Here is a 27,759-nt window from a genome sequence, read left to right on the forward strand (position 1 = left end):
TTTGAAAAAAGTCCTTCATATACCTGGTTCATCAGTTCCCATTTCATTCCATTTATTGAGAAGTTCTTTCTGTTCCCCAACTGGCCTCTAAAAAAGGTAATTTAAAAATTGGTTTCATTTTGTGAAGTTTAGCAATGTAGCTGAAAAATTAGAATCAATAACTTATCTAAAGGTTTAAATAAGCTACTGTAACACAAGAAAAAATAATTTCATTACACATGGTAAACTTTTTTTTAATTACACTTAAATTACTATTATTTTTAACTATTATATCTAGTCTCAATGGCTCAGCTAATGAGTCCAGGAAAAGAAGGTAAATAATCTGTACAGGCCAGTAACTTTGACTAAGAAAAACTGCTCCTCAGCCACACACTACACCTCTTACCCCATCCAGCAATCTCAGAAATGCATCGCAAGGGGGACTGGCCAAGAGAGTATGACTGGGAGTCAGTAACATCATCTTCCTATAGCAGGGGTGTCCAACCTGTGGCCCGCGGGCCAACTGCGGCCCGCAATCCATTTTTTATTGGCCCGCAGCAAATTCCAAAAATATATTTAGTTTACTTAAACCAGGTGAGGCAATATGTACTTCACCTCCAGTGAGTGGCCTGGCTATTTGTGTATTTTACCGCATATGGCCCTTGGTAAAAAACGTTGAAAAAAGTTTGGACACCCCGGTCCTATATGAAAGACAGTATAGTACCCAATACTACATGTTTGGACAGTTTTTCATATAAATTTATCCTTTTTTACACCATCCTTCTGGTGTCTTTCGTGACTTGTCCTTGAATATTATCCAAAGTACATACACTATATTCTGTCCAACAGCAAGGAATAAATATCAGGTAGGGAGAATGAAATGAAGAGAAACTTGTTCTCTCCTACTTGTGAGCAGCTGTAAAGAATCCAGAACATTCCTCAAGTGGATTTGCTCTCCTTTTTCATCTCTCCCCGCCTCAAAGCCCAGATTGACAAACAAATGTTGAGTACTAAACCTAAGTAAATCTAATACTATTCAATCTAAATAGTTCTGCAGAGAGATAACAAATAATTCTTTTAATTCCCTAACAGAACAATCTGTTACTGATTGTTAATAAAGATGGTACCATATTGGCTATTACAAGATGACAGTGTCTGAACTCCATCTCTAATTTAAAAATGTGGTTAATTGTGCTAATTAGCAGAAAAGTAAGGAGACTAAACATAATTAAAATCTTTAAAGTGCAGCCAAATTTCTAAATAATCTATACTGAAGATTCTGTCCTTTATTTCTACTTATTCTCAAGTTATAGGTTTATTACAAAAAGCATTACAGCATACGTAATAGAAATCTATACAGAATACACCCATGTAATTGGCCTTTTACAGATTTGTTTCAAAACAAAGTGATATACTAGTAAAAAAAACAAAAAAGATAAATCTGCCTAACAGTTATAACTTCATGCTATTTCTTAGTGCTTGATTCACAGTAAAGAACTTAAATGTTAAAAGTACCTTTCGTGCCAGCGGGATACTCAGTTCAGTGCACATACTATTTAAACTCTTCAAAATTCTTTTTTCCCAACTTCCCTGAAACAAGGAACAATCTGTTACTGTTTCTGGTTAACAATACTGAAACTGATTTAAAAAAAAAAAAAAAACAAACAAACAAACAAAAAAAAAACACTGGTTAAAAACACTAAAGATATGGTTATACAGAAATGGTAAGGTTGGTTGAGATTGGTTATCTTCATTTATTAGTTCTGTCAACAAATATTGATTACTGCCTACTGTGTGCCCGACACTATCCTTAATGCTGTGAATTAAGCCATGAATAACAGAAAGTCTCAGTCCCCATAAAACTGACATTCTAGTGAAGGATGGGAATGGGGATAGATAAAAAAAAAAAAATCAGTAAGTCATATGGTGTCAGTAAGTCATTATAAGAAAAAATAGCAGATAATGAAAAGGTAAATTATATTTAAGCCTTTTATAAATGTTTGATACTCAGGAATCACACTAATGACCTAGTAAAAAATAAAATTTTATAGAAACTATTATATTATCATTTTTCCAAACATGACTTTTCAGCCCTAAATACTTTAGCATGAATGTTCTAAGAATAAGAACCACCTCCTCCATATCCATAATACCACTACCACACACACAAAATTAATAATATTTCAGATCATCTAATATTTAGTCCATATTCAAAATTTTCCAGTTATCCCCAATATATCTTTTACAGATTTTAAAAATCTAGGATCCATTAAAAACTCATTCATTACATTATATTTGGTTGTTAGGTATCTTATTCTAGCTTAATCTAGCGTCTCTTTGTCATTTTCTTTTTCATGATAATTGACTTTTTGAGGTGTCCAAGACAGCTATCTTTTAGAATGTCTCACAATCAGGATTTGTCTTACAGCTTTTCACACTATTGATTACCTTCTTCTCTATCACCTACATCTCTTGTAAACTTGAAATAATAAGTTAATTTTAATAGTACGTCATAGACTGATTATCTATATATATCTATATCTATATATATATATCATATTTTAGCAAACTACTCTTTTTAATGCCAAGATAAAATGTCATAATTATTTTTTGGCTTTTTACTAAAATATGCCTAAGCCTAAAAGGCCACTTCTGACTCACTGAAACTAAAATAAAATAATACCAAAGCTCCAAAATTTAGTAAAAGAGAAAAGATCTATACATTATATTATTCACAAAGGACAATTATAACTAGTCAATAAAAGTAGAATAATAATAATAGCTCCTTTATGTGGTTGTTATAAAGATTAAAGATGTAAATTCACAAGACATTATTATGTCACTTTGAACAATGACATAATGATAATAATCATTCAATAATTGATAACTTTTACTACAGCTATCATTAGTCATAGCTTCTCTGTTAACACATATTTAAATACATTCGTTACTGTCTTTATCTGGCATACACTCTCAATGCTCTACTCCAATCCTCAGCATACTTATTCCTATTTTATCTGAATAAACCTTACTCACCTTTTAGGTCTTCACGTCTATTGAGCCTTCTCTTGCCTGGAGTACCCACCCGAGGTGGTATTAGGTGCCTATTGCTCATGGGCTTTCAAAGAAACGATTCATTCACCTATTACGGTGCATTATCACACTTTGTCTGGCACACAACAGACGCTCAATAATTGAACAGATTTCTACTCTAAGTAATTTTGCAAGAATTTAAACCTATTTTTGATACAATGGCCTAAGCAATGAATGAACAAAAAAAAATTACTCATCTATAGGAGAAATGTAGAGCTGTGTGAAATGTAGGTTTACTTTATTAAATATATGCAAATAGATTTTTCAAGAATAAAATAACACTCTTAAATAAACTGTATACAATACCCCCGAAATTAATTCCATTTACTGGCTTATTTTCAATCCTCTTTACTTTTTTCACTGTAAATGTTTCTCTTAGATCCAAAACTTAAAATACATGCGAGTACTTTATTCAAGATCAAACATTAATTAACAATCCAGCCCACTTTCACCCCAACATCCTTATTCTCAATTTATCCGGATAAATTTTATTCAACTTCTAGATCTCAGCTTAAATAACATTTCCTCTAATAGGCCGTCTGTCCCTTGCTCCTCCCACGCCCAACTGTGGCAGGAGCAGGTACAAGAGAGGTTGTGTGTTTTTTTTCAGTAATTTTAATTCAATCAATAACATAAAAATAAAATTTGCATAAAGATTAAAAATCCAATCCTTGAATTTTTATTATTTCTCCTAGTATATAAAGAACAAAACCGCTATCTATTGAACTATGATTCCAAATATCCTACTGTTCGTGCGGAGCGGAGCGCAGGGACCGGGCTTCACCCACGGGCGGTGGGCGGACCCACGGCGCCAGCATCGCACACAAAAGCTGGCAGGCTGCCAGAGGCGGCCTTGGGACCGGCTTTCTGGCCGCTGACGGTTTTGCTGGTAAGTTTGACTGTCCTGTCTGATGGCTTCCTGACCTTGGGCTGTCTGTGTATGTACATTATTTCATTACGCTTTATCCTTAAGTTTCTAGTGGTTCTTTCAAGAGAATCACTATAGTTACACCTCCCAGCAGGGGGGGTGTGCCCTTCAGATGTGTCATCTGTTTTCCATCGATTTTTAATCTTTTTTTCTTAAACGTGAATTGTGTTTGCTCAGGATTATCTGAATTTGGATCTTGCTTCTCTTTAATGTAAAGCTAAATTTTTCAGAACTTGGTGAGAGGTCTTACTAAGTTGTAAGATTTATGAAAAACCTCACTATTCTAATTTAAAAAAAATCCTCATTTTCAACCACTCATAAAAAGAGCTATTAAACTGATAAAAAGACAACTCTCAGATATAAAAAAAAAATTTTAAGTCATACTAAACTTCAACGTGTGGCTTATAATATATACTCCACATATTTTCTAGATGGCAAAATACAATTTTAATACAGCATAAAAGCCCACTAAAACCTCAAACATGAAGGTCATTCAGGATAGCATGTGTCTGACACCTTCTGGAACGACACCTCTACAAGATATTCTGTAACATATCTGTCAACTTCTTTAAAAAATTATTTTGGCAAAAACATCTCATTCAAGTATTTATTTTCTACAAACTATAATTTTAAGTGATTAATCATAGTTCTCCTAAATGGATACTCCACTGTACCAAGTATTTCAATTTATGAACTTCAACATATTTTAGATAGAGAAAATAGTTAAGAAAAAAGTTACACAGAAATCAGACATCAGAAGAAAGCATTCTGAATGAAGAGTTTAGGAAACAGCTATGTAATTTACGTGTGTTTACATGTTCTTTAATTAATCTTGTGACATATGTATCATTACCCTCATTTTATGAATAAGGAAGCTTTTAAAAAGAACACATGAGAGTAGAATGGAAAGAATCTTAAGAACTGAACCAAAGCTGATCAAATTTTCCTCAATTACCATTTTTTCTGTGCTCCACAACTCACGCAGAATCTTAGAAATAACCCAGAAGGATATGACTGAAAACTGAAGGAAAGAAAAAGTATGTTCAATGTTCAGAAAAAATGGAATTTTTGAGGTTAGAACAGGGGAAAATGAGGTGTAGTCACTGAGTTTTCAAATAATGAAAAGAAACTGATTCAACAAATACGTATTGGGCACCTAGTTCAACACATGCCACTAAAGAAGAATAAAAACAACTTCCTGTCCCTAAGAAACACATCACTTTTGTGGTGGAGGTGGGGAGGATAAAACAGATAAATATAATAATATGGGATAGGTTCAAAAAGTTCATAGGGGCTCTATCAGTCCATATATCATAAACCACAGAAAGAGTATAAAAGAATGAGCAAAGAAACAGGAAGCTGGATATACCAAAACTTCTAGTTGTCAAGAACACACACCACTTCCTTTAAAATTGTTTAAAAACTGAAAGAAAAGTGATCACAGTGGTTTACCATGGCTTTTCCATACCCTATTCCATGTTTATGATACAATGACAAGGTTGGTAGGGCTTTTCAAAGCTGCCCCTTGCAAGAATTTCAGTCAGATGGTCAGAGAAGCCATTTCCATAGACATCAGAAATAGGAATAGAATTTCCTGACAATGCGGGAAAATCCACGCTGAATGAAGCGGCTTCTTTCAAGCTGGGTCATCCTTTAGGTTCCCTCGAGAACTATAATCTTAATTAAGTGGTATTCACTCATTCCTCTGTTTACTCACTGGCTCACTGATGTGTATTGAGTGCCTTCTATATGCTAAGAACAAAACTAGGACCAGTGGGTAAGCGTTACAAGGAGCATATGACCATTTAATAGAAAAAAGAAACTTTCTAACAAGTAAAGACTTAACCAAAATGATGTAAGTAGGTGAAATAGTGTGTTCCTTGTTTTCAGAAGTACTTGAGCAAAAAGGAGATAAACTCCAGAGGTTGAACTGGAAAAATGTACAGGTCCACTTTAGCTCTAGTTTTATAAATACTTAATTTTTCTCTGGTTCTATTTGTAGAGGTGGCTGAATAAGCCCTAAATCTCAAAAATAAATGCTCAAAAAAAAAAAAATCATAGTCATTCCTGTGCTACCATTTAAATAAAAATTCCAATATATACTTAGCACCAAAAAAAAAGAGTGGAAGTAGCAAATAAGTTCTTAAAAAATGACAGTGCACTAATACAAAATACAAAGAAAGTAATGTTTTCTACCCAAAAGACTTACAAAATAAATAAAGCTTTAAAATGTTATTTAAAGGAAAATGAATGGCCTTTTACCTCTAAAATGTTTAAATAGGAAGACATTACCTTTTACCCAAACCCATATCCTCTCCAAATGAAATTACTGCTGACTTCAAATCAGTTTCCCTAATAACTGGAACCTAGGATATTAACTCAAAGGATTTCAACAGTTTTATAAATAAAGGAATTTCTAAGCAATGAGAGGCAAAAGATTTATAAATGAATCAAAATTGTATTGAAATCTTTAAATGGGTATTAGCTATCACCTTTTTCATAACAATGAAAGTAAATAAGGAATCTTGAAAAACTGCATAATATATAGCATCTAAAACAAAACTATGAAATTACAAAATTAACAACTCTTTTCTTCACCCTCTCAAAAAATAAAGTAAAACAAAATAATTATGACCCAGCTACCTAATGGAAAAAGATTTTAATAATTCTTTGATTATTAGTGTAATACATTTACTTGAGATAATTTGGAAAACAGAACACTAGGTAAAGAAAAAAATAATAAATAAGCATCCACAAATTTCCATCGGCCAAAAATAACCACTGCTAACATTTTCTTCTCTTCTTTCATTTTTCTATGCATGTATGTATATAATTGAGATATGTATGTGTATATACATATACATATTCATGTACATATTTAATTAAAGTGGAATTATATTGTTTTATGTTTTGTTTTTCCCATTTAAGATGACATTGTATGCACTTTCATATTTCTTTAAAAATTACATATCTGATGCCTGTATAACATGATACCATGTTATATTTAAGCCAAGCTCTATTGTTCTTTAAAAATTACATATCTGATGCCTGTATTTCTTTAAAAATTACATATCTGATGCCTGTATAACATGATACCATGTTATATTTAAGCCAAGCTCTATTGTTCATTTAGATTCTTTTAAATTTTTCACTATTATCATGAACATAAGTCTCTGTGTTTCTCTGATGCTTTCCTTTAGATAAGCTTCTACAAGTGTAATTATATTAGGGAAAAGGGTATGAATATTTTCTAGGAGAGAATATTGTCCATTTTTTTGTTTCTTCAATTCACTTGTCATTGTAATACTATGTATTGAGCACCTACCATGTACCAGGCAATATGCCAGATGCCGGAGTACAGTTGTGAAAAGAGACACTGATCGTGTGTGTTCACAGGACTACAGCATCGAGGGAATGATACACACAACCCAATGTTGTGGAAGGAAGTACAGGGTGCCCCCATGTAGAGGATTGGAGACACAGGAAAAGCACCTGAAAATCTGAAATCTGGGGGTCGGAGAGCCTTCCTAAAAAAGCTATCATTTAACCTGACACATGAAGAATGTGCATTAGTGAGCCCGAAATATGTGGGAGGCAGTTGCAGGTAGAAGCAACAGCATGAGCAATGGTTCCCCTACTGGAACAACTAAGAGGTCGAGTATGATTAGATAGACAGAATGTGTATGTGTGGACGTGGGGAGGGGAGTGGCAGGATGGGGAGGGACGATGTGAGAAGGCAAGAAATCAGACCTGAGTGGGAAAAAGGGACAATGTCATTAACAACCTTGCAAGCATGAGTAGAAAATTAGAATTATATCCTAAAAGTCTTGAAATTTTAAAGAAATACAGTGACAATACAGAAGACAGAAAGACGAGTTAGGAAGGGGATTCAAATTGAAATAATGTAAAACTAAGAAAATTCTCATTTTTGCTTAGGTTACTGGATTGACAGAGAGCAGGGTAAATACAACCATAAAGCATATTTTGATTTTGCCTGAGCAGTTCTGGACTGGATAAAGAAATGGGCTGAATATCATCTAGAGCCAGACTTCCAGGTTCAAACCCCAATTCTTCCACTTACTACTTTTATGAAGTTGGATGTAAGATCATAAGAGTAACTCACCTCATAGGCTTTTCATGCATATGAAATGAGTGAATACTTGTAAAGCACTAAAGTGGTACCTGGCAAATACTTAGAGATCTGTGTGCTTACTAGCACACAAGAAAACTCAAGCATTTATATTTATCATGAGGTGTATCAGGTTCTTCAAATACTGTTTTCTCTGAAAGGTGTAGCAAAGCAATTCCCAAAGTATTTTACATGGAAATAGGGTTTCATGGTCTCATGAGTTTGAACAACAGTGGATTAAATAAAATTGAACAGTCTCCTTACTGCAGAATTTCTCTGAGCCTTTCACATGCCAAAATAGATTGTAAGCAATAAAATGAATGTGTATTGGATTAACACCCAAAGAATAAAATAAATATCCATGAGTCCATACTAATATAAATAAGTGATTGGATAAATAAATGGGGAGGAGGACAACTCTTCATGCAGAAAAATTCCAAATAATTTCTGTTGATACTCCCTCCTCAAGGAACTAGAACATAACTGCCCCGTCTTAAGTGTGGACCATATATAGTGACTTCCTTCCAAAGAGTGCAGTATACAAAGGGGGAGAAAAAGAGTGACATCATAGATGAGAAACCTCACAAATAGTACCTCAACCAGACGATCAAGGTCAACATCGACAGTGATAAATCACGTTGATAGTGTGTACCCTGATATGATGTGATGAATATAAATGGCGCTTTCTATCTGTGGTTGTCCTCCCAAAAGACCTACAACGCCAGTCTAATCATAAGAAAAACATCAGACAAATTCCAACAGAGGGATATTCTACAAAATACCTGACCAGTACTTCTCAAAACTGTCAAGGTCATCAGAAACAAGGAAAGTCTGAGAAACTGTCATAGCTAACAGGAGCCTAATGAGACATGAGAATCAAATGTAATGTGTTATCTTAGATAGGATTCTGGAACAGAAAAAAGATGCTAGGTTAAGGCTAAGGAAATCTGAGTAAAGTATGAACTTCAGTTAATAATAATGTATTAATACCAGTTCACTAATTGTAACAAATGTAAGGAGTTAATGAAGAAAACCAGTATTGGATCTATGGAAACTCCCTGTACTACCCTCTCAACTTTACTGTACTTCTAAAACTCTTGTAAAAAAATAAAGTCTATTAAAAATAATAAAGTACTGTATGCACTCCTATGTTTATTGCAGCACTTTACACAATAACCAAGATATGGAAACAACCGAAATGCCCATCGGTCGATGACTGGATTAAGAAGCTGTGGTACATTTATACAATGGAGTATTACGCAGCCATAAAGAAAAAAGAAATCTTATCATTTGCAACAACATGGATGGATCTAGAGAACATTATGTTAAGTGAAATAAGTCAGAAAGAGAAAGACAAGTACCATATGATCTCACTTATATGCGGAATCTAAAGAAAAGAATATGTGTATGAACTAATCAGAAATAGTTTTGGGGACACAAAAAACCTAGAGTTGTTAGATGGGCGGGGGGGAGGGGGTTAGGGATGGGGGGAAAGGTGAAGGGATTGGGGGGCGGCTGGTGACCACAGGATGGCCTCAGGGTTTTTTGAGAATTACTTTGGGGAACTTATTCAATAGTGTTTGGGGATTTTGTTGGGTGTTCGATGGACATGTGTCCTGTTTGGGAGACCACCTCAGGGATGCTGTGGATGCCTGGTCATGGCATTGTACACCAGAGACTGGACATTAATGAATGCCAACTATAATTTTATGTGTATAATGTGATGGCTCGGTGTGAGGTCGGGGTGGTGGTGGATGGGGGTTCACGGTGTGAGGGATGTAAAAATAAAATAAAATAAAATAAAACTAAAAAAAATAAAATAAAATAAAGTACATTGTGATTCGCCAAGAGGAAGGCAGTATGTGCCTCAATTCCCAAATTTATTTGTCCACGGAACCCTTTTTGTGGAGTGTCTCTCAGGGCTAGTATTCAGCAGAAATTACTCTGGGAAATGCTGATACAGGATAAGAAGCCTCTTTCCTTCATTAGCCCAGAAAATTAAACACCAACCCAGCTTGCCAAAAACTGTGGAGAACTGATTTACATCCCAACTCTGAAGACAAAAGCAAGAGCTAAGTGAGGTTAAATAACTCAAAATTGTAATAGGAAAAAAATTCTCCAGGGTACAGTCCCAAAATATTTTCTGCCCACATGTTTTAGTGAATAACTAAACAGTAACTGAAATTTTTCAAGTTCTTTTTGATTATGAAGAGCAAAGAACAACCTGGTAAGGAACCACCTGTCCCAGTTCCTTCCCAGTGCTCCTACAAAGCCTCCCAAGCCACCTCCTCTACAACATACAGCACTTTCTACTTTCTATTACAACTACTTGTATCCAAGTCTTCTTTCAATTATTAAACCATGAAGTTATCTTAAGGCAGAATCTGTATCTCACTTATTTCTGAATCTCCCATAGCACACAGCAGAGAAGGTAAGGTATTCAGTAAATATCCTTTAAATAAATATTGTAATCATTGGTGTGATAGCAAACGTCTTTATTATTCATTCAACATAAATTTACTAAGCTCCTGCAACATAAAAGTCAGTATACTAGATTTAACGGGTATGGAAAAACATTTTTAAATTGTTACTGCTTTCAAAAGACTTATAACAAAAGACAGAAAGATGTGTACAGAAATTACTATAAAAGAATGGAATTCATGATTAGGGCCATAAAATGATTGTGTGCTAAAAGAATCCAAAAGAGAGATCCTTTTCAACAGGGGTAATATAACAACATCAGAGAAGAGATGTCATCTGAGCTGACCCTCAAAAAACAGATGGGATTTTCATAATGCAAAACAGGCAGAAAGGGCTTTCTGTGACAAGAAAAAATAAGAAAGGTGTTAAAGATGCAAGAGAGAAAGACAAAATGATTCACTTGGGAGGGTGCATAGGACAACTTAGCAGCAGCAGAAACTGATAAGGTGAAAGGGGAAGCTGGGGCTTTGGAGCAGGAACTTAACTTGTTAGGCAATTGGGAGTCACTAAAAGTTCATTAGAAGGCAGTAAGATATTATAAAGCTATTCATCTGCTTGTGGTTAATAATAATTGTATTGAAATTACATAAGATGATGGGGAAAGACACATTGAAAGTTAGGAGGTGTTAAGATTAAGACAAGGATAGGAATTAATGCCTGAAAAAAGTAAGCACTCGATAAGACAGTTGTCATTATCACCATCATTGTGATCACTATGGCAATGGCGTTGATCATGAAAAAGAAAAGAAGGCCATACATAACACTATGGGAAGAAATAATTTGTAGAACTGAGTGACTATTTGGATAAGGAAAATTGAGATCAAAGGTATTTCAAGTCTAAATTACTATAATGATGGAAACCAATGAACAGAAATGGGAAAGTCAGGAAGAGACACTCCTTTTAGGAATAACATCATAAACTGTGAGCTTGTTCTCACAGAAGAAATGCACAGTAGATAGTTGATCGCAGAGACTGGAGCCAAAAAAGATGGGGCACCAAAGAGGGAAGCTATGAAAGTTTGAATGAGACGACCTAAATATTAAGTGGCAAATATTAAAAATGGGTGAGATAGAGGTAAAATTTCAGGCTACACTTGTGTGGAAAAACTTGGGGAAAACCTAAATGGAAAGCAGATAATGAATGATGAACAATAAAAGGATTGATAGGAAGCAAAATGAATCCACTGAAAGATGAATAAATGGATTTAGACCAAATTAATGGTAAAAATAAAACTTAGGTGATTTTCCTCCTAAGTATTCAACAGTTTGGGAGAAGGAAAAAAGTGGACAGTAGAGGTAGCCTTAGCCTGAAAACTGGAATGGTAAACAGAATAGAAATCTAATGGTGCAAGAGGGACCATGATGGAATGGCAGTGATGCAATCCAAACTAGGTTGCTTTCATGCAAAGAGAGACCTGCTCAATAGAACAGGAAGCTGAAGAACTAGATGACTTGAGGAGAACAAATATAGGAAGATAGGCAAACACTAACTGGTAGACGAGGTATTTAGCATGACCATGGTTAAAGAATCAGTTATTTCAACAAATATTTATTGACAGGTTTCTGTGGGCTAGGCACCGTGCTAGATGCTAAAGATAAAAAAACACAGTCCCTACTATTACAGAATGAATCATTTAATGCAGGGATTGGCGAACTTTCTGTAATAGGGCAAACAGTAAACATTTTAGACTTTGTATGTCATAATGTGTTGCAGCTACTTAACTCCGACCCTGTAGTGCAAAAGCACCCATAGACACCATAAATAAATGAGACTATTTTCTAATAAAACATGTTTTAATAATTTTCATGAGTCACAAGATAAAAGAGAGACTACATACACCTACTATTCATATATATTCTCAGCAACTAGCAGTAGGCTGTAAGAATGAACCTATCTCTTCAGTCGCAATAGAAAAACCAACTGTTGTTTTGTTTTTTACATCTAATATGCTAAAACTGATACTTTCTCCAAACCTTTTGGAAATTTTCAAATTTCACAAAAAGATATTTAGACCCAACCTTTTTACTTGGGGGTTGGGGGGGGTGAATTATATCTATACAACAGAATATCAAACAATTATTTCACACATGTACCATTTAATGATTATGCTTTATGACATATCAATAAATAAATATTATCTAATTGTTAGCCCTAAAGATACCATGTAGAGATAGAAACACATTACATATTTCTTCAAATATCTCCATGATTTTTGTTTATATTGCTTCCTTTCACAATCTAATTTTGAGGGTTTTTAAGTAAAACTTGAAAAATAAAAATCTGCCTAAGATCCACTTTTGTGCAACATGGTAACTCAAAGCCACAGGGCATTTCTTGGTGCAGCAGAACCTCCTTGATAATTGTTGAAGTTAGACGATGGAAGTTCTTTGGGGTATATTTGAAATGTTTCATAATAATTTCTGAGACTGTGATGGAGAAAGATCAACTCTGTGATTTCCATCAAATGCCTCGGAAGAGGCTGTCACAGAGTCCTACCCAGCACTGTGAAGTAGGAACAGTGCTACCTGGCAGACAGGTGGACCAGGTAGCACCAGGGCAAAGGACAATTTAGAGTCAGAGGCATGTGACAGAACTTATTTTCTATTTTAACAGCTTTTTACATTGTTTCTGTTTAAGTTATTTTATTCTTTTAAAGTGATTTTAGCTGTTTTCGGCCCACTTTAGACAGCAAATTCATTTGACTGCTACAACAGAACACAATTAGTAGTACGTGATAACAAATATATTTCAAATACAGTATCAATAACACTGGCTTCAAAAGCCGAAATTTTAAGGTAAGAATGGGTCAGTTCATTATCGTTTCATTTCTTTACTATCCCAGAGCATGAAGAATGAATGTTGCATGATACTTTTATCATATTTTAAATTTCAGGCAAGTATGGTACACAATTTTTTTTCTTCCACTCAACATTTTCAGGACTACTTTAGTGAAATAGGTGTGATCCTTGGTTACTGTAAGTAAAAAGGAAGAGTACGCAAATACTATTCACACCACTTCAGTGGTTCTTATCCAGCCTTTCATGTAATGGGTAATATATGCCCTGATCTCAACAAGGATCTTTCACTCTTCATTGTATAACTTGGCATGGAAAAATAAAATTAAGAATGAACAATAGCCAACCTGTGCTTTTCGCATGTACACCAAAGGCTCTTTAAGATGTTCGGGAGGTGCAGCAGGATGACTAGGTAAAGGGAACCTAGGGGGAAAAAGAGGCAACTAAATATTGTAAATGATTCTTGGTAATCCACTAATTCTTTTAGTTAGAAATTACTTACCTCTGTAGCCCATGTTATTAATGAAACAGAATATTTGTTAGCAGCTCTATGTGTTTACACAAGGTACAACAGGCTAATAAAATGTTAATTGTTATCCTACTAGTACTGTAGTTTTCGATTAGCAATTGAATTACTTGTTAAATTGCATAATAATCTGAATTCATAAATTGAGGTAATTTTAAAATTATTTAGCTCTGTAAATGCTCATAGGAAAATTGTCATAACTGTTAATTTTAACGTATAAATGTAACATTTAGAGGAATTTTTTAAGGTCAAAAAAAATCTATTGACTTACTAACATATCAACTCTTTTCATTTACCCCAATTTCCTTTTCTATGTGATTATATATTTTTTATACAGTTGAAATGATAATATACATACTGTCTATTTTAATAGCCATGTTTTAATACATAATACATAAATTCACAAATTTAGTAAAAGTAAAAAATTTTAATGTCTTAGAAATTATTTCTATTTTCTAAGTAATTTTACATTTTATATTCAAAATGTATTGTTTTTATTAAGAAAACATTTATTTATGCAACAAATTTTTGAGCCATTCTAGGTACCGAGTATATGGTGGTGATTAAGACAATACCCCCATTCTCATATACCTAACATTCTAGTAAAGAAAGAGAGTCAATAATTATAAAAACAAATAAATAAATACACTAATATCAGGTAGTAGTAAGTGCCGTGAAAAAATGAGAGCAGCGTAATGATACAGAAGTGATTTGGAAGAGTAGGAAAGACATCTCGGGGAGCTAATACTTGAACTCAGACATGAGTGAGAATGAGAAGCCTACTATCCAGAGATCTGGGGGAAGAATACTCCTGGCAGAGGGACAGCAAGCATAAGACCCTGAGGTGGAAATGTGCATGTTTAAAAATCAGAGAAGCCAGAATGATCGGAATATAATGATTGAGGCACAGGGGGGACGTGAAATCATTGAGAAGGCAATAGGAGAACATGAAAGTTCAACGTTTACTTAGCGGTTCCTTATATGTTTCTTTCACAACAACATGTAACTCCTATTGAAGTTAGTGATAGGACTCGTTCCTACAACAAAGCAACCATGTTCCAATAATCAAGAACTATACACTGAATTTTCAAGAAATTCTTCATCCAAAGTGGGATGTCAGCATTGAAGGGTTAACGATATACCAAGTCACTTGTACCAATCGCAGAACCTAAGCCCAAATGTCCATAAGAAACATTTCTAGAATAGAAAAAGGCAATCTATTCTACCTAATTTACAAAGCAGTTTCACTTACTGATTATTTCTAGCTAATTGTTTTTTCCATTGAAATCTATATTCCACATACCTAAATAAATCACCTTTTTCAAAGGAAAAAAAATTGATAATATCTAGACACCTCAGTATTTCTTCTTGTATAGAAGACAGTTTTAAAAATATATATTTCATACTGCTCAATATATGATTTGTAAAGGGACGTGCGGCTTAAAATTAAATACTGCTCTAAAATCCTTCCATTTAATGTTAATTCTTTCAAAACTTAAGAAAAACCTAGAAATTTAGGATTGAAACTGGAGAACACTGACTGATGATTGTAAGAGTTATTTAACTCCTTATATGTAACTCCTTATATGTAACTCCTTATAACGCTAAAGAAATTTATCCAAAAACACCAGGTAGCAAGAAGTGGCAACCCAAAACTCATTAACATTAAACCAAAATCAAGTTAGATATGTATTCATTCAGAAGTATCTAATGAGAACCTATTAAATACTTAAGGCCATAGAGATACAGCAGTGAACGAAACAGGCTACAATGTCTGTCCTCGTGGGCTCATAGTCAGTGCTCTGAAGAGATGAGGGCTGTCAGGCAGGAAGAATGCACGGAAACTGAGCAGCAAACTTGACTCCTGCCTCGTTCCATGCCCCTCATTACCTCTCATCTGTTTCCACCCCACTGACACTGTTTTAGGCAACCAACGTCTCTTGACAGCATTTATCTGACAGATTCTTAAGCAGTGTCCCCTGCTGCCAGACTATTTTCAAATTATTTTCCAATTTGCCTGGCTGTTATGCAGAAGCAATGTCTTCCTTATTCACCAGTGACTAGCATAATGCCTGGCACATACTGGATAACCAGCACATTGCCAAATGAATAAAATGCAAATATGATTATGTCGCTACTGTGCCTAAAATTCTAAATTGACACCCAAATGCTTTTAGGACCCAGTCTACAACGCTTTGAGTATGAAGCACATCCCTGTCTACCTATCTAGCATCATCCGTTACCGTGCCCCTTTCCCCTGTACCACCCAGCCACACCCCTTTTGTTCCCCAATGTGCCACATTGCCACCTCTCAGTCTAGGAGCCTCTCGTTCCCTTCTGAAATCTCTGAGGCCGTTGTTCCCTTCTGCCTAAAGCAGTTCTCTTTTCTGCTCCTTCCCCTGACTAACTCCAGCTGAGCTTTCTGACTTTGGTCTGCACTGTTTCCTGGGATGTCCTGGGCTCAGCCAGCGTGACATCCTCAGCCTGAGTCAGCACCTGCCCTCTGTGCTCCCGGTACACCCCCTACACACACACACACACACCACCACATGCCTCCTTCTACTGCTCTGGAATTGCCTAAGGTGTCTGTGTGCCTACCAGGAGGGAAGCTCCACAGAAGCAGAGACGATCTAGCTTGTTCATGATCCTCAAAACATTACACATAACAAGTGCACAGTAACATTTCAAATAAGGCAAAGAAGAACCACATGATTAGAATATTTTGATTCAAGTCTTCTGCCTGAGCACTCTTCCCGCAAATGCCACGAACCAGGTCTTGAGGTCTAGTGTAAGATACCCATTTTCTAAAATCTTTGCATTTTTGGCCCACTGCTGGCCTACTACTTCTCTAAAGTATGGTGTACATTTGAATATGCGTATACCTATTATAACAGTACTATGGTATATGTTTTTATACCGTATGTATAAAGATTTTTAAAAGGTTTATTTAATTCTTTAATTTATGTTCCTCAAGGAAAAATGACACGTCATCAAATTCTTTATAAACTGCTTTACACAAAGTACGATGAAGAGTAAGACACAGAAAGAAATTGGTGCATTTTTAATGCAAAGATTGTCTTAGTGAAATCTCTGTAGTCAGTTTAGGACTAATAATTACACCGAGCTCCTCAATTCAACAGATATTTATCATGTGTTAGCATTGGTTGATGGCTCAATTACTATTTTCTGACTCAATATCATTTATTTGATAATATAGGAGGTACTAAATGAAAAGTAAAACATAATTCTTGTTTCATAACACCTTTAATCCAGGCAAGATACAAACCTCTGTGAGACGTAGCGAAAGTCATGTGCTTTAGAATCAGACCTCTGAAGGTCAAACCCCCACACTGCCATTTACTAGCTATTGATCTTCAGTGAGTTACTCAAGTGGTCTAAGCCTCAGTTTTCTCTTCTGTAAAATGGCGACGATAAATTCTATATCATAAGGTCGCTCTGAAGATGACACGACATGAGGCAATGCAGATAAATTGTTCAGCGCAGTGCTTGTTATAAAATATGCATTCAATCAATGTAAATTATCATTAATATAATATTAAATAGTTACTACCAAATAATGAACAATAATTAAACAACAAAGGCAATCTTAAGTGGGAAGAGCTAACCTGGGCTACAGTTACAAGTTTCATATAAATAACAGAATATGGAAAGTTTTCGGTTATACTTTTTACATCAGAATCTGACAAAAATCTTTGGACAGTTTACTAAAATAAGTCCAACGAACTGAGCAATTTTTAGGCATCATCGTATAACTCATGTGTCCACACCTCTATTAGGCATCAGAGGTATTTTTTTCGGCTCCAATTACTTTTTGTTTTCTTGTCCATTTAATGGTTTCTGCCAATGAATAATGCAACAAGAGATGCCGAGTTCCACTTTACTCAGGTTTACGTTAGGGCAAACACTTCCTCCCCACTCCGGACGTGTCCTTCCAAGTGAAAAGAGCTCTATTACTGTACATTCCTGGCCTCTCTCAGGGCTTTACTCTACACCACAGGAGAAGTTCAATGCCTTATCTAACTGTTAAATTGTGGAAGAATAAACTGAACATGCTCACCACCGCTATGTAACTGGAATCTATTGAATCCTGGAGGTTAAAGGACTCGTTTTGCTCTCGCACTCACCTATGTCTTCCCACCTAGTCTGTGTCAGAAATAAAAGTATAATTTTGATCTCTTTGGCATTTATCTTATTTCTCAATGTGTTCAGAATCCCACTGAGGAAGAAAGGTCACATTACTGGACTCCTTCAAAAATCCCAACAAGTTATTCAAAAATATTTAGTTACCATCTATTGTGTAGGACACTGAAGATATCACAATGAATGAAACGCTGTTCTGACACAAGTAAAAGGCTCGTTTCATAGAAGAATTTTCAGGATTGTATTAGACCACAGAAACAGCAATCATCAAATGGAAATCAATGGAATTACACATAACATATGCTTTGAGTCCTCCAGTATCAGACACAAAGACACTGAAGTTACAAGCTTTATACATAATAGACAGATAAGCCACCATGTTCATATTAATCAGCCTAATGTGGCATTTCTATACATACTGTAAATTTAAAACCTTACTTGTCATGATAAACATCCATTCCTTTGGTGACCAATATCAAATACATAGTCACAGTCAACTTTAGTTAATAGATAACAGTTACATATGATGTAATTTAAGACTTCAAAACCAGCTGGGAAAATGGCGATAAGCAAAGAAGCAAATACTAATTTTAAAAATGTGTGTCTAAATACAGGTCCACAGGCTTTCATCTGAGTCTCTTTATTTTAGAAATAGTTCTGGGAGATTAGAAGGCGCAAGTTGGAAATGGGAGTGTTAGAGACTAGAGAATGCCAGAGACACAGATACATCGATAGCAGTTAAAAAAAAAAAAAAAAAAGCAGACATAAAGAGAACTCCATTAGAGTATAAACTCTGTGAGGGCAGAGATTGTGCTTATTGTTGTATACTATATTCCCTGCACCTAGCACAGCGCTGGCACATAATAAAATGTTCAATAAATGACAAAAGCTAACATCTAAATCTGTATTTTTATAATGAAAAATAGTTCTATATAGCTCAACAGACTCTGAGGGCAAGTCCACATAAATAAATAAAAACACTGATGTTCTTAATAATGATTCCAATTTTTTTTTAAAAAGTTAATTATATTTAGAGTGGTCATTTATTAAAAAAAAAAAAAAAAGACGAGAATATCCAAAATGGCAACAATAAAAAAATGTTGGTAAGCTTCAGTTTTCTGAAATGTTAACTTATGAGAAACATCTTATTCCCTAATTACACTGCATAAGTGAATTGTTAATATAAAATTGGGGGAAAAGGGGACAAAACTATAATTTTTAAAAGGATTAACTTATTTGAAATGCTATATAAATACCAATGAGAAAATAATAATACACTGAGAGTATACAGCAATACTGTATTCAGTACTTACAAAGTAAATATAGCTAAAAATAACATCTCAAAATAGGTAGGAAAAACTCACACACTCAGTTCACTATAAACAGCATTCTGAAGTTTCTTCTCCCAACCTGTTTTTAAAAAATAGTAAGATATATAAACATATTAGTTTCCAAAATAAATATACATTATAATGAAATTTATCTAAAACTGTACAGCATATTCATTTTTGAAAGAACTTTATCAACTGTCAATTGCTATGTAAAATGTTATTAAGGAATTAGTTCCTGTATATTCACTATACACATTGGCAGACACTGAGTAGCTGAGCTGTCAACATGATATTATTTTTTTAAGTAAAACTATTTCACCATTTTCTCAAGATGGGAGGAAAATTTCCTTCTTCTACTGTTAAGGTACTCAGTGAATGCCCAAATCTTTAGTTATTGTACTACCAGTGCTAAGAGGAATGTTCTAAAGGAAAGGCAAGAAACATCCAGGCACTTGATAAACACGGATCATAAGTGTTAGTTACAATTAACTAGTCAGTTAACTCCTGAACAACAGAAGCAGATTAGTATAAGGTACCGCCAGTCAGACATGTTAGAATGGCTGCTCAGTACTTGAACTTTTCTGGATAAGTAAACCACTTACAACTCAGTTTCCATGTGCAAAGGCTAGAATAGGGAACCTCTCTTCCTGCTCTAAAAAGAAGCAGGATTATCTTTTGTTCTTTGAAAGGGTAAAAAAGAGGAGAGAAAATAAGTGTAGAAGGAAAAAAATCCCTCACAAATAAAAAGTAAGAGATCAGTTGCTTAACTAGGACGATTCTTTATATAATACATTCAGGATGTATTTTGATCAGGAAGGCAACAGTATTGAAAACTGATAAATGTACAACAAAACCCAAAAAAGAATTTAAAAAAACCTCAGAAGTTAAAAGAAAAACCTGATTAATGTCATTCCCCCGTGCTCCTGAATTTTTGCATCATTTTATTGATATGTCTGAAAGTTCTTATTCTTCCCAAATAAAAACCTATCCAAACACTGTTTCACAATTTTGAGGGATAAAATTGGGGACACTTGGGGATAAAATATTCCCTTCAAGTAAAATATTTCCTTATTTTGCCTTAAAAAATTTAAAAAAAAAAAAAGCAACTTACAAACCTGATGTTTTAAAGAATTCCTTAATATCTTCTTTTAGTGATTCAAGTTTAATCTCAGGTCTCTGAAGACTGGCCTAATTTTAAGAAACAGAAGAATAAAAAAGAAAAAGACAGAGGTCAAAACTAAGTCATTGGGTTGATATTTAACACTAATGAAAATTTTAAAACGAATGTCCAAATGTGCATAGTATTTAAAAACTCCCAGTTGAGATCAGAGCACCTTAAAATTAACTGGACTAGCTCACAAGACAGACTTCTTCACCTACTCTTAAAATAGACGATCTGAGATAGTAGACTGTAGTCTAAATATAAAAACTTGCAGCTTATGAATATTTAACATCATGTAGGGTTTTTATGAATACTTAACATCTATTTTTTCTGGTAGGAAAAATACTCAGATTTCTTAAGTTCCCTCTATTACTATTATATCCAACATGTACAGCATCTACACCCAACGCCCAGAAACCCGGAGCAGCCGCCATAAAATGGAGTGCATCCTCTTAGGATTGCTGCTCATGGTGAACCTGCATCTGTTGTGCATATTTATGGAAAATATCTAAAACTATTTCACAAATGCTTAGTAATGTCTTTCATCTTCAAGTGCAGGCTGTCTACTCTACTGGTTTTTCATACTGTAATTTTTACCAAAAATAGTAATTTCTCCAACTTATAATGGCTTCAGTTACTTTCAACAATTTGCTCTTTCATCACCTACAAAGTTGGACAATTAAGTTCGAGAACTCATCCTAGAAAAAGTGCTACATGCCTCATTGCTGAATATCACAAAGGTCACCTTTGAAGTACTCCCCTTGGGAAGCTATGCACCAACACCAAGGCCTAGTCCACCCTTCAAAGCAATTCTGGAACTCTTTTTCTGGAATGGCCGTCAGAGCTGTCATCGTATTACCCTTGATGTCCTGAATGTCATCAAAATGTCTGCCTTTCAGTATTTCCTTTACCTTCATGTAGAGAAAGAAGTCATTGGGGGCCAGATCAGGTAAGTAGGGAGGGTGTTCCAATACAGTTATTTGTTTACTGGCTCAAAACTCCCTCACAGACAGGGCCGTGTGAGCTGGTGCATTGTCGTGATGCAAGAGCCATGAATTAATTATTGGCAAAAAGTTCAGGTCGTCTAACTTTTTCACACACTGGAAAAGTGCCTTTCAGCACTTCCAAATAGTAAACTTGGTTAACTATTTGTCCAGTTGGTACAAATTCATAAGGAATAATCCCTCTGATATCAAAAAAAGGTTAGCAACATTGTTGCAACAAGTTCGTGAACTTAATTGTCCAACTTGTAGCTCAGATTCTAGAAGGCTATTTCTTGAGAAGGAATTTGTATTAGGGTATCTTGTAAGCATTTCAAACCTAAGAAATAAAAAATTGATCATATCTTCCACTCACTACCTGGTGCTCTTTCTCTTCTATTTTTTAATCCTCATCCATGTAATTACCATCCACCAGATTTTTCAGACAGAAACTTCAGTTATTCTCAATGCCGCTCTAACTCTTCTAGGATTCAACCCATTCCTGGGAAATGATATTGGTGGCAGTGAGTTTTTGGGTTTTTTAATCTCCCTAATTTCCACATAAAAACAGACCAAACAACTAGGTAGAAAAACCAAAACCCCAAGGAAAAGATGTACAATAAAACTTGGTGATAAGATATGCTCCACAAACCTAAAATACTAGCAGCTGTGGACAAACCAATAGACACAAGACCTATATGATGTTAGCATCTGTGCGGGAAGAAGCAAAAGGAAGGAGTGTGGTAGCTGATGGATGTAAAAACAGGAGAACTCCAAAGTAGCCAACAAGTATTCACTGGAATATATGATAAGCCAATTTTAGAACAGGAGCTGACACTGGGAGGGGTTCTGTGTAATCCAGTATAACAGATGAGGTCTGAAAAGACTAGAGCAGCCTAGCACCTATGAATTTTTAAAACTGACCCATCAGGGCATCCTTTCCACAAAAGGCCACATTGAGGAGAAAATTTTGATAAAGTAATAAAAATTGAAGATGACAGAGAACCAACTTATTATCTTGGAAAGTGGTAAAAGTCATTTATCCTGCCTTTCCTATAGGAATTATACTATTGGGCAACAAAATAATAGATAAGGGGAAATGTCTGTTTATAAAAGTATTCCAGCTAATAACAAAAACAGATGCGATATAATTAAAATATCACCATTTTGCACCCCTAATGAATTACTAATTCTAGGCATGGAGCAGAAGCAGCTCTTAACCTTGCAAAAGACAACCAGACATTATGTCCTTCTCAGTGAGCGAACACCACTGTCAATGATGTGGCCTCCTGAGTCAGCTGAAGCCTAAGCCTTTGGGTCCAGCTGTCAACTTACAATTCATACAAAGGACAGAGGAACACGTTAAGCTTCACCATGAGTGCACAATCAGAAAAATCCAGGATGTGAGAAACTCTAAATGTCAAACAGCTCAGCTGTTCAGCTGATAAATTATAAGGAAAAAGAAGGAAAGGAGAGAAAAACCTGTCAGTTTTAGAGGACTTTAAAAGGCCCACTTTCACCACTTTTATTCAGCTTAGTCTGGAAGTTCTAGCCACAGCAATCAGACAAGAAAAAGAAATAAAAGACTTCCAAGTAGGAAAGGAGGAAGTAAAATTGTCGTTATATGCAGATGACATGATACTACACATAGAGAACCCAAAGAGTCCGCCAAAAAACTATGAGAACTGATAAGTGAATTTAGTAAAGTAGCAGGATACAAAATTAATATTCAGAAATCAGTAGCAATTGTATACACCAATAACAAACTATCAAAAGGAGAAATTAAGAAAACAATCCCATTTATAATTGCTTCAAAAACAATAAAATACTTAGGAATAGATTTAACCAAGGCAGTAAAAGACCTGTACTCAGAAAATTATAAGACACTGAAGAGAGAAATTAAAGAAGATACAAATAAATAGAAACATATACCATGCTCATGCATAGGAATAATTAATATAGTTAGAATTTTCATACTACTTAAGACAATATAGAGATTCCACGCAATCCCTATCAAATTACCAATGACATTTTTCACAGAACTAGAACATATAATTCTAAAATTTATATGGAACTATAAAAGACCCTGAATAGCCATAGCAATCTTGAGAAATAAGAACAAAGTGGGAGGTATCATGCTACCTGACATCAAATCATACTACAAGACTATAGTAATCAAAACAGCATGGTATTGGCATAAAAACAGACACATAGATCAATGGAATAGAATACAGAGCCCAGAAATAAATCCATGCCTATATGGTCATTTAATCTAAGACAACGGAAGCAAGAATTTACATTGGGGTAAAGACAGTCTATTCAATGAACGGTGCTGGAAAAACTGGACAGACACATACCAAAAAATGATGCTGGACCACCTCCTTACACCATGTACAAGAATAAATTCAAAATGGATTAAAGACTTAAACATAAGATCCGAAAACATAAAACTCCTAGAAGAAAATGTAGAAAGTAAATTTACAGACATTACCCTGAGTAATATTTTTACTGATATATCTCCTCGGGCAAGGGAAGCAAAAGAAAAAATAAACATATGGGATTACATCGAACTAAAAAATTTTTTACAGCAAAGGAAATAATCAATAAAACAAAAAGATATCCTCTTGAATGGGAGAAGATATTTGCCAATGATACATCTGACAGTGGGTTAATATCTAATATTTATAAAACACTCATTCAGCTCAACACCAAAAAAACAAACAAACAATTTTAAAAATGGGCAAAGGACATTTCTCTACAATGGCCAACAGACATATGAAAATATGCTCACCATCACTAATCATTAGAGAAACGGAAATAAAATCACAATGAGATACCATTTCACTCCGGTCAGAATGGCTACCATCAATAAATCAACAAACAAGTGCTGGCGCGGATGTGGAGAAAAGGGAACCCTCATGCACTGCTGCTGGGATTGCAGACTGGTGCAGCCACTATGGAAAACAGCATAGAGGCATCTCAAAAAACTGAAAATGGAACTACTTTATGACCCAGCAATTCCACTCTTGGGTATCTATCCAGAGAAATCCAAAACTCTAATTTGAAAAAATATATGCACCCCTGTTTACTGCAGTTCTATTCACAATAGCCAAGACACGGTAACAACTGAAATGCCCATCAGTGGATGACTGGATAAAGAAACTGTGGTACATGTATACAATGGAGTATTACTCGGCCATAAAGAAGAATAAAATCTTACAATTTGCAACGACATGGTTGTACCTAGAGAATATTATGCTAAATGAAATAAGTCACACAGAGAAACATACCATATGATCTCACTTATATGTAGAATCTAAAGAACAGAATAAACAAAAAAACAAAACAGAAATAGACTCAGAGATATAGGGGGAAGAAAACTGAGGGTTGATAGGTGGGAAATGGGTGGGGATGGGGGAGAAGGTAAAGGGATTAGAAAGTACAAATTAGTAATCATAACATAGTCACGGGGATATAAAATGCAGTTTGGGGAATATAATCAATAATTTTGTAAAGATTTTGTAGATCAGATGAGCACTAGACTTATTAGGGGGACCACTTCACAGACTGTGTAGATGCCTGACACTGGACTAGACACCTGAAGCTGAAGCTGAATAATACGGAATGTTAACTATAATTAATTTAAAAAAAAAAAATATATATATATATATATTATATATATAGATATGATCACAGGATATGGAGTACAGCATAGGGAATAGAGTCAACGGAATTGTAACAGTTATATACAACAGCAGAGGGGTAGTAGATTGGGGGAGGGGGTTATCATTTTGTGAGGGGTGTAAATGTCTATTACATTGTTTTATACACCTGGAACTAATAAAAAAATCTTTATTATGAGCTAAAATTGATTCCCCCTAAAATTTGTCACCCCACCTCCACCCCAAGATCACAGAAAATAAGCCTAATCCCTTTTCTGTGAGAGACCTACAAATATTCAAAGATGGCTATTGTGTCTTTCCTAAAAGCTTCTCTTCTCAAGGTCACATATATTTCCAGGTTCTTGAAGTTCTCCTCCCACAACAGATTCTTCTTATCACTCTGGCCATTCTTCTTTGAGCAAAGTCCCGTCCAACTTGTCCTCTACTTTAGTCACATGCTAACTGACCTCACCACTTCATTCATTCCATTAGACCATTGATTGGTCTCAAACGTTTAAGTCTCAGGACTCTTACAAATTACTAATGATCTAAGAGTGGATGGTGTCCACTGATAATTTACAGCATTAGAAATTAAAACAAAAATTAAACCTCTTTGCTTATTAGTACAGTAGTTCCTCAAAAAATAGAATAATAATTCAAATACCGTCTGATTCAGCAATTCTAATTCTGGGTACATACTCGAAGGAACTGAAAGCAGGGATTTGAACAGATACTGTGCACTCATGTTCACAGCAGCATTATTCACAACAGCTAAAATATGAAAGCAAACCAAGTGTCCACAGACAAATGAATACATAAACATAACTGGCATGCACATACAATGGAATACTATTCAGCCTTAAAAAGGAAGAAAATTCTGACATATCTACAGCATGGATGAACTCTGAATATTATAAGTGAAATAAACCAGTCACAGGAAAACAAATATAGCAGGTCCTCAAATAATATCATTTCGTTCAACGCCATTTCATTATAACATTGATGAGATGCCACCGGAACTTAACTCTCGTTTATGTCAATTAGCCTGTGGTAAAATTGGTTTCATTATACATCATTTTACTTATAAACACAGAAACTATCTATGATGTTAAGTGAGGACTTACTGTACCATATGATCCCACTTATAATAATTCAAATAGACAGAAAGTAGAATGGTAGTCGCTAGGGGCTGTGGGGGTCAGGAAATCGGGAGTTAGTGTTTACTGGGTACAGACTTTCAGTTTGGGATGATGAAAAAGTTCTGGAGATGTGTGAATATACTTAATATCACTGAACTATACACTTAAAAAGGGCTAAAATGGTAAATCTTATGTATATTTTACCAAAATAAAAATCATTTAACTCATCTAAAAATAACAATATGTATTGTTTATTAACCTAAATATTTTTATTTAAAAGAACTGTATTTTCAGAAACAAAAATGAATGAGAAAAAGAGGCACTGTTTTACATTTTTGCAAATCTGATGTTTGGCTTAATAGAAGATAGCTGGATTCTTCAATTTGCTGTGATATTCCATCTGTGACACCAGCTTGTTCTGATCGATGTATATGAAAAAAAATCAGTGTCACGCAGATATGTAACCGGAAAAGAGAAAGATATTGTAATGTCCTTTCCTAATAAGGCTGATATTCTCCTTTTATAGTACACCAAAATTTGACAAGTAGTAATTTCCTCAAGATTAGTTGCAATGTTGAATCTGAATATCAATAAGCTTTTCATACTTTATTACATAAACATGATTGATCTGCCTTGCACTTTGAATCAATCTTCTACCTATACATGATTTTGTAACATTAAGCATTGATCATTTCAAATATATCAATTAACTAAGTGACGCAGTGGACACATTTCATTAAAGAATATCCAAAAAGTAACATTCCTTAATATCACCATCAATATCATTAGAAAAATCTTTAAGTATTGGGAAGCCATCAAGTTCACAGTGGTGGATACAAGTTTTACAGAATCTAATATTTATTTAAAGCTTGAATTTTATCATTGGCAACACATAATGGTTTCCTTGAAGTGAGGCTCACTTTGCTCATTTTAGAGAAAATATTTGCCAAATACCTAAGTCTGAATAACAATAGTTTGTCAATTGCTCTTTTAAGTAAAAATGGTGTTTCATTAACAACAACAACAAAAAAGTAGCTCTGCTTGTAACTCAAATCAATTAATTGCAGGAGTGCTTTTCCTCTAAATAATCATCTTATTTTAATATACAGCAGAAGTGCCTTATGCATACTTTCTATTTCCTGAAACAGAATATTAAAATGATGTGGATTGAAGAAATGAGATTTAATATAATTAATAATTGTTTACTGTTTCATCATGGACAGTCAAGTAAAACTGGCTTTTTTTTTTTTAACTGTAAATGTGTGGTGGTGAAGAGTATAATGACTACTAGTACAGTTTGGTACCAGTTCCCTCATTTGTGCTAAGACACTAGCAATTAAATCCACTGCCATTGCTTTTTACCATCAGCACAAATGTCAGCACAATAAGATT

General features: G+C 34.7%; 1 protein-coding gene across 9 annotated transcripts in view; it reads right to left on the reverse strand.

The window, feature by feature from the left end:
* TBC1D19 (TBC1 domain family member 19) overlaps nt 1–27,759 on the reverse strand; it is a 118,782-nt gene that overhangs the window by 78,205 nt on the left and 12,818 nt on the right. For 2 of the 9 annotated variants that reach the window (XM_081068690.1, XM_081068689.1), the window contains exons 2-6: nt 20,540–20,612; nt 19,458–19,503; nt 13,754–13,829; nt 1,495–1,569; nt 24–87 (exon numbers count right to left, since the gene is read on the reverse strand). In XM_081068690.1, the coding sequence (XP_080924816.1) occupies nt 24–87; nt 1,495–1,569; nt 13,754–13,829; nt 19,458–19,503; nt 20,540–20,612 (334 nt within the window). Of the gene's footprint in view, nt 1–23; nt 88–1,494; nt 1,570–13,753; nt 13,830–17,218; nt 17,389–19,406; nt 19,504–20,539; nt 20,613–21,304; nt 21,477–21,945; nt 22,069–27,759 lie in introns of those variants that run through there. The other 7 variants (XM_081068697.1, XM_081068693.1, XM_081068691.1 and 4 more) reach the window with 6 other exon arrangements.

The sequence above is a fragment of the Rhinolophus hipposideros genome, assembly GCF_964194185.1.
Source record: "Rhinolophus hipposideros genome assembly, chromosome: 1".
Lineage (NCBI taxonomy): Eukaryota > Metazoa > Chordata > Mammalia > Chiroptera > Rhinolophidae > Rhinolophus > Rhinolophus hipposideros.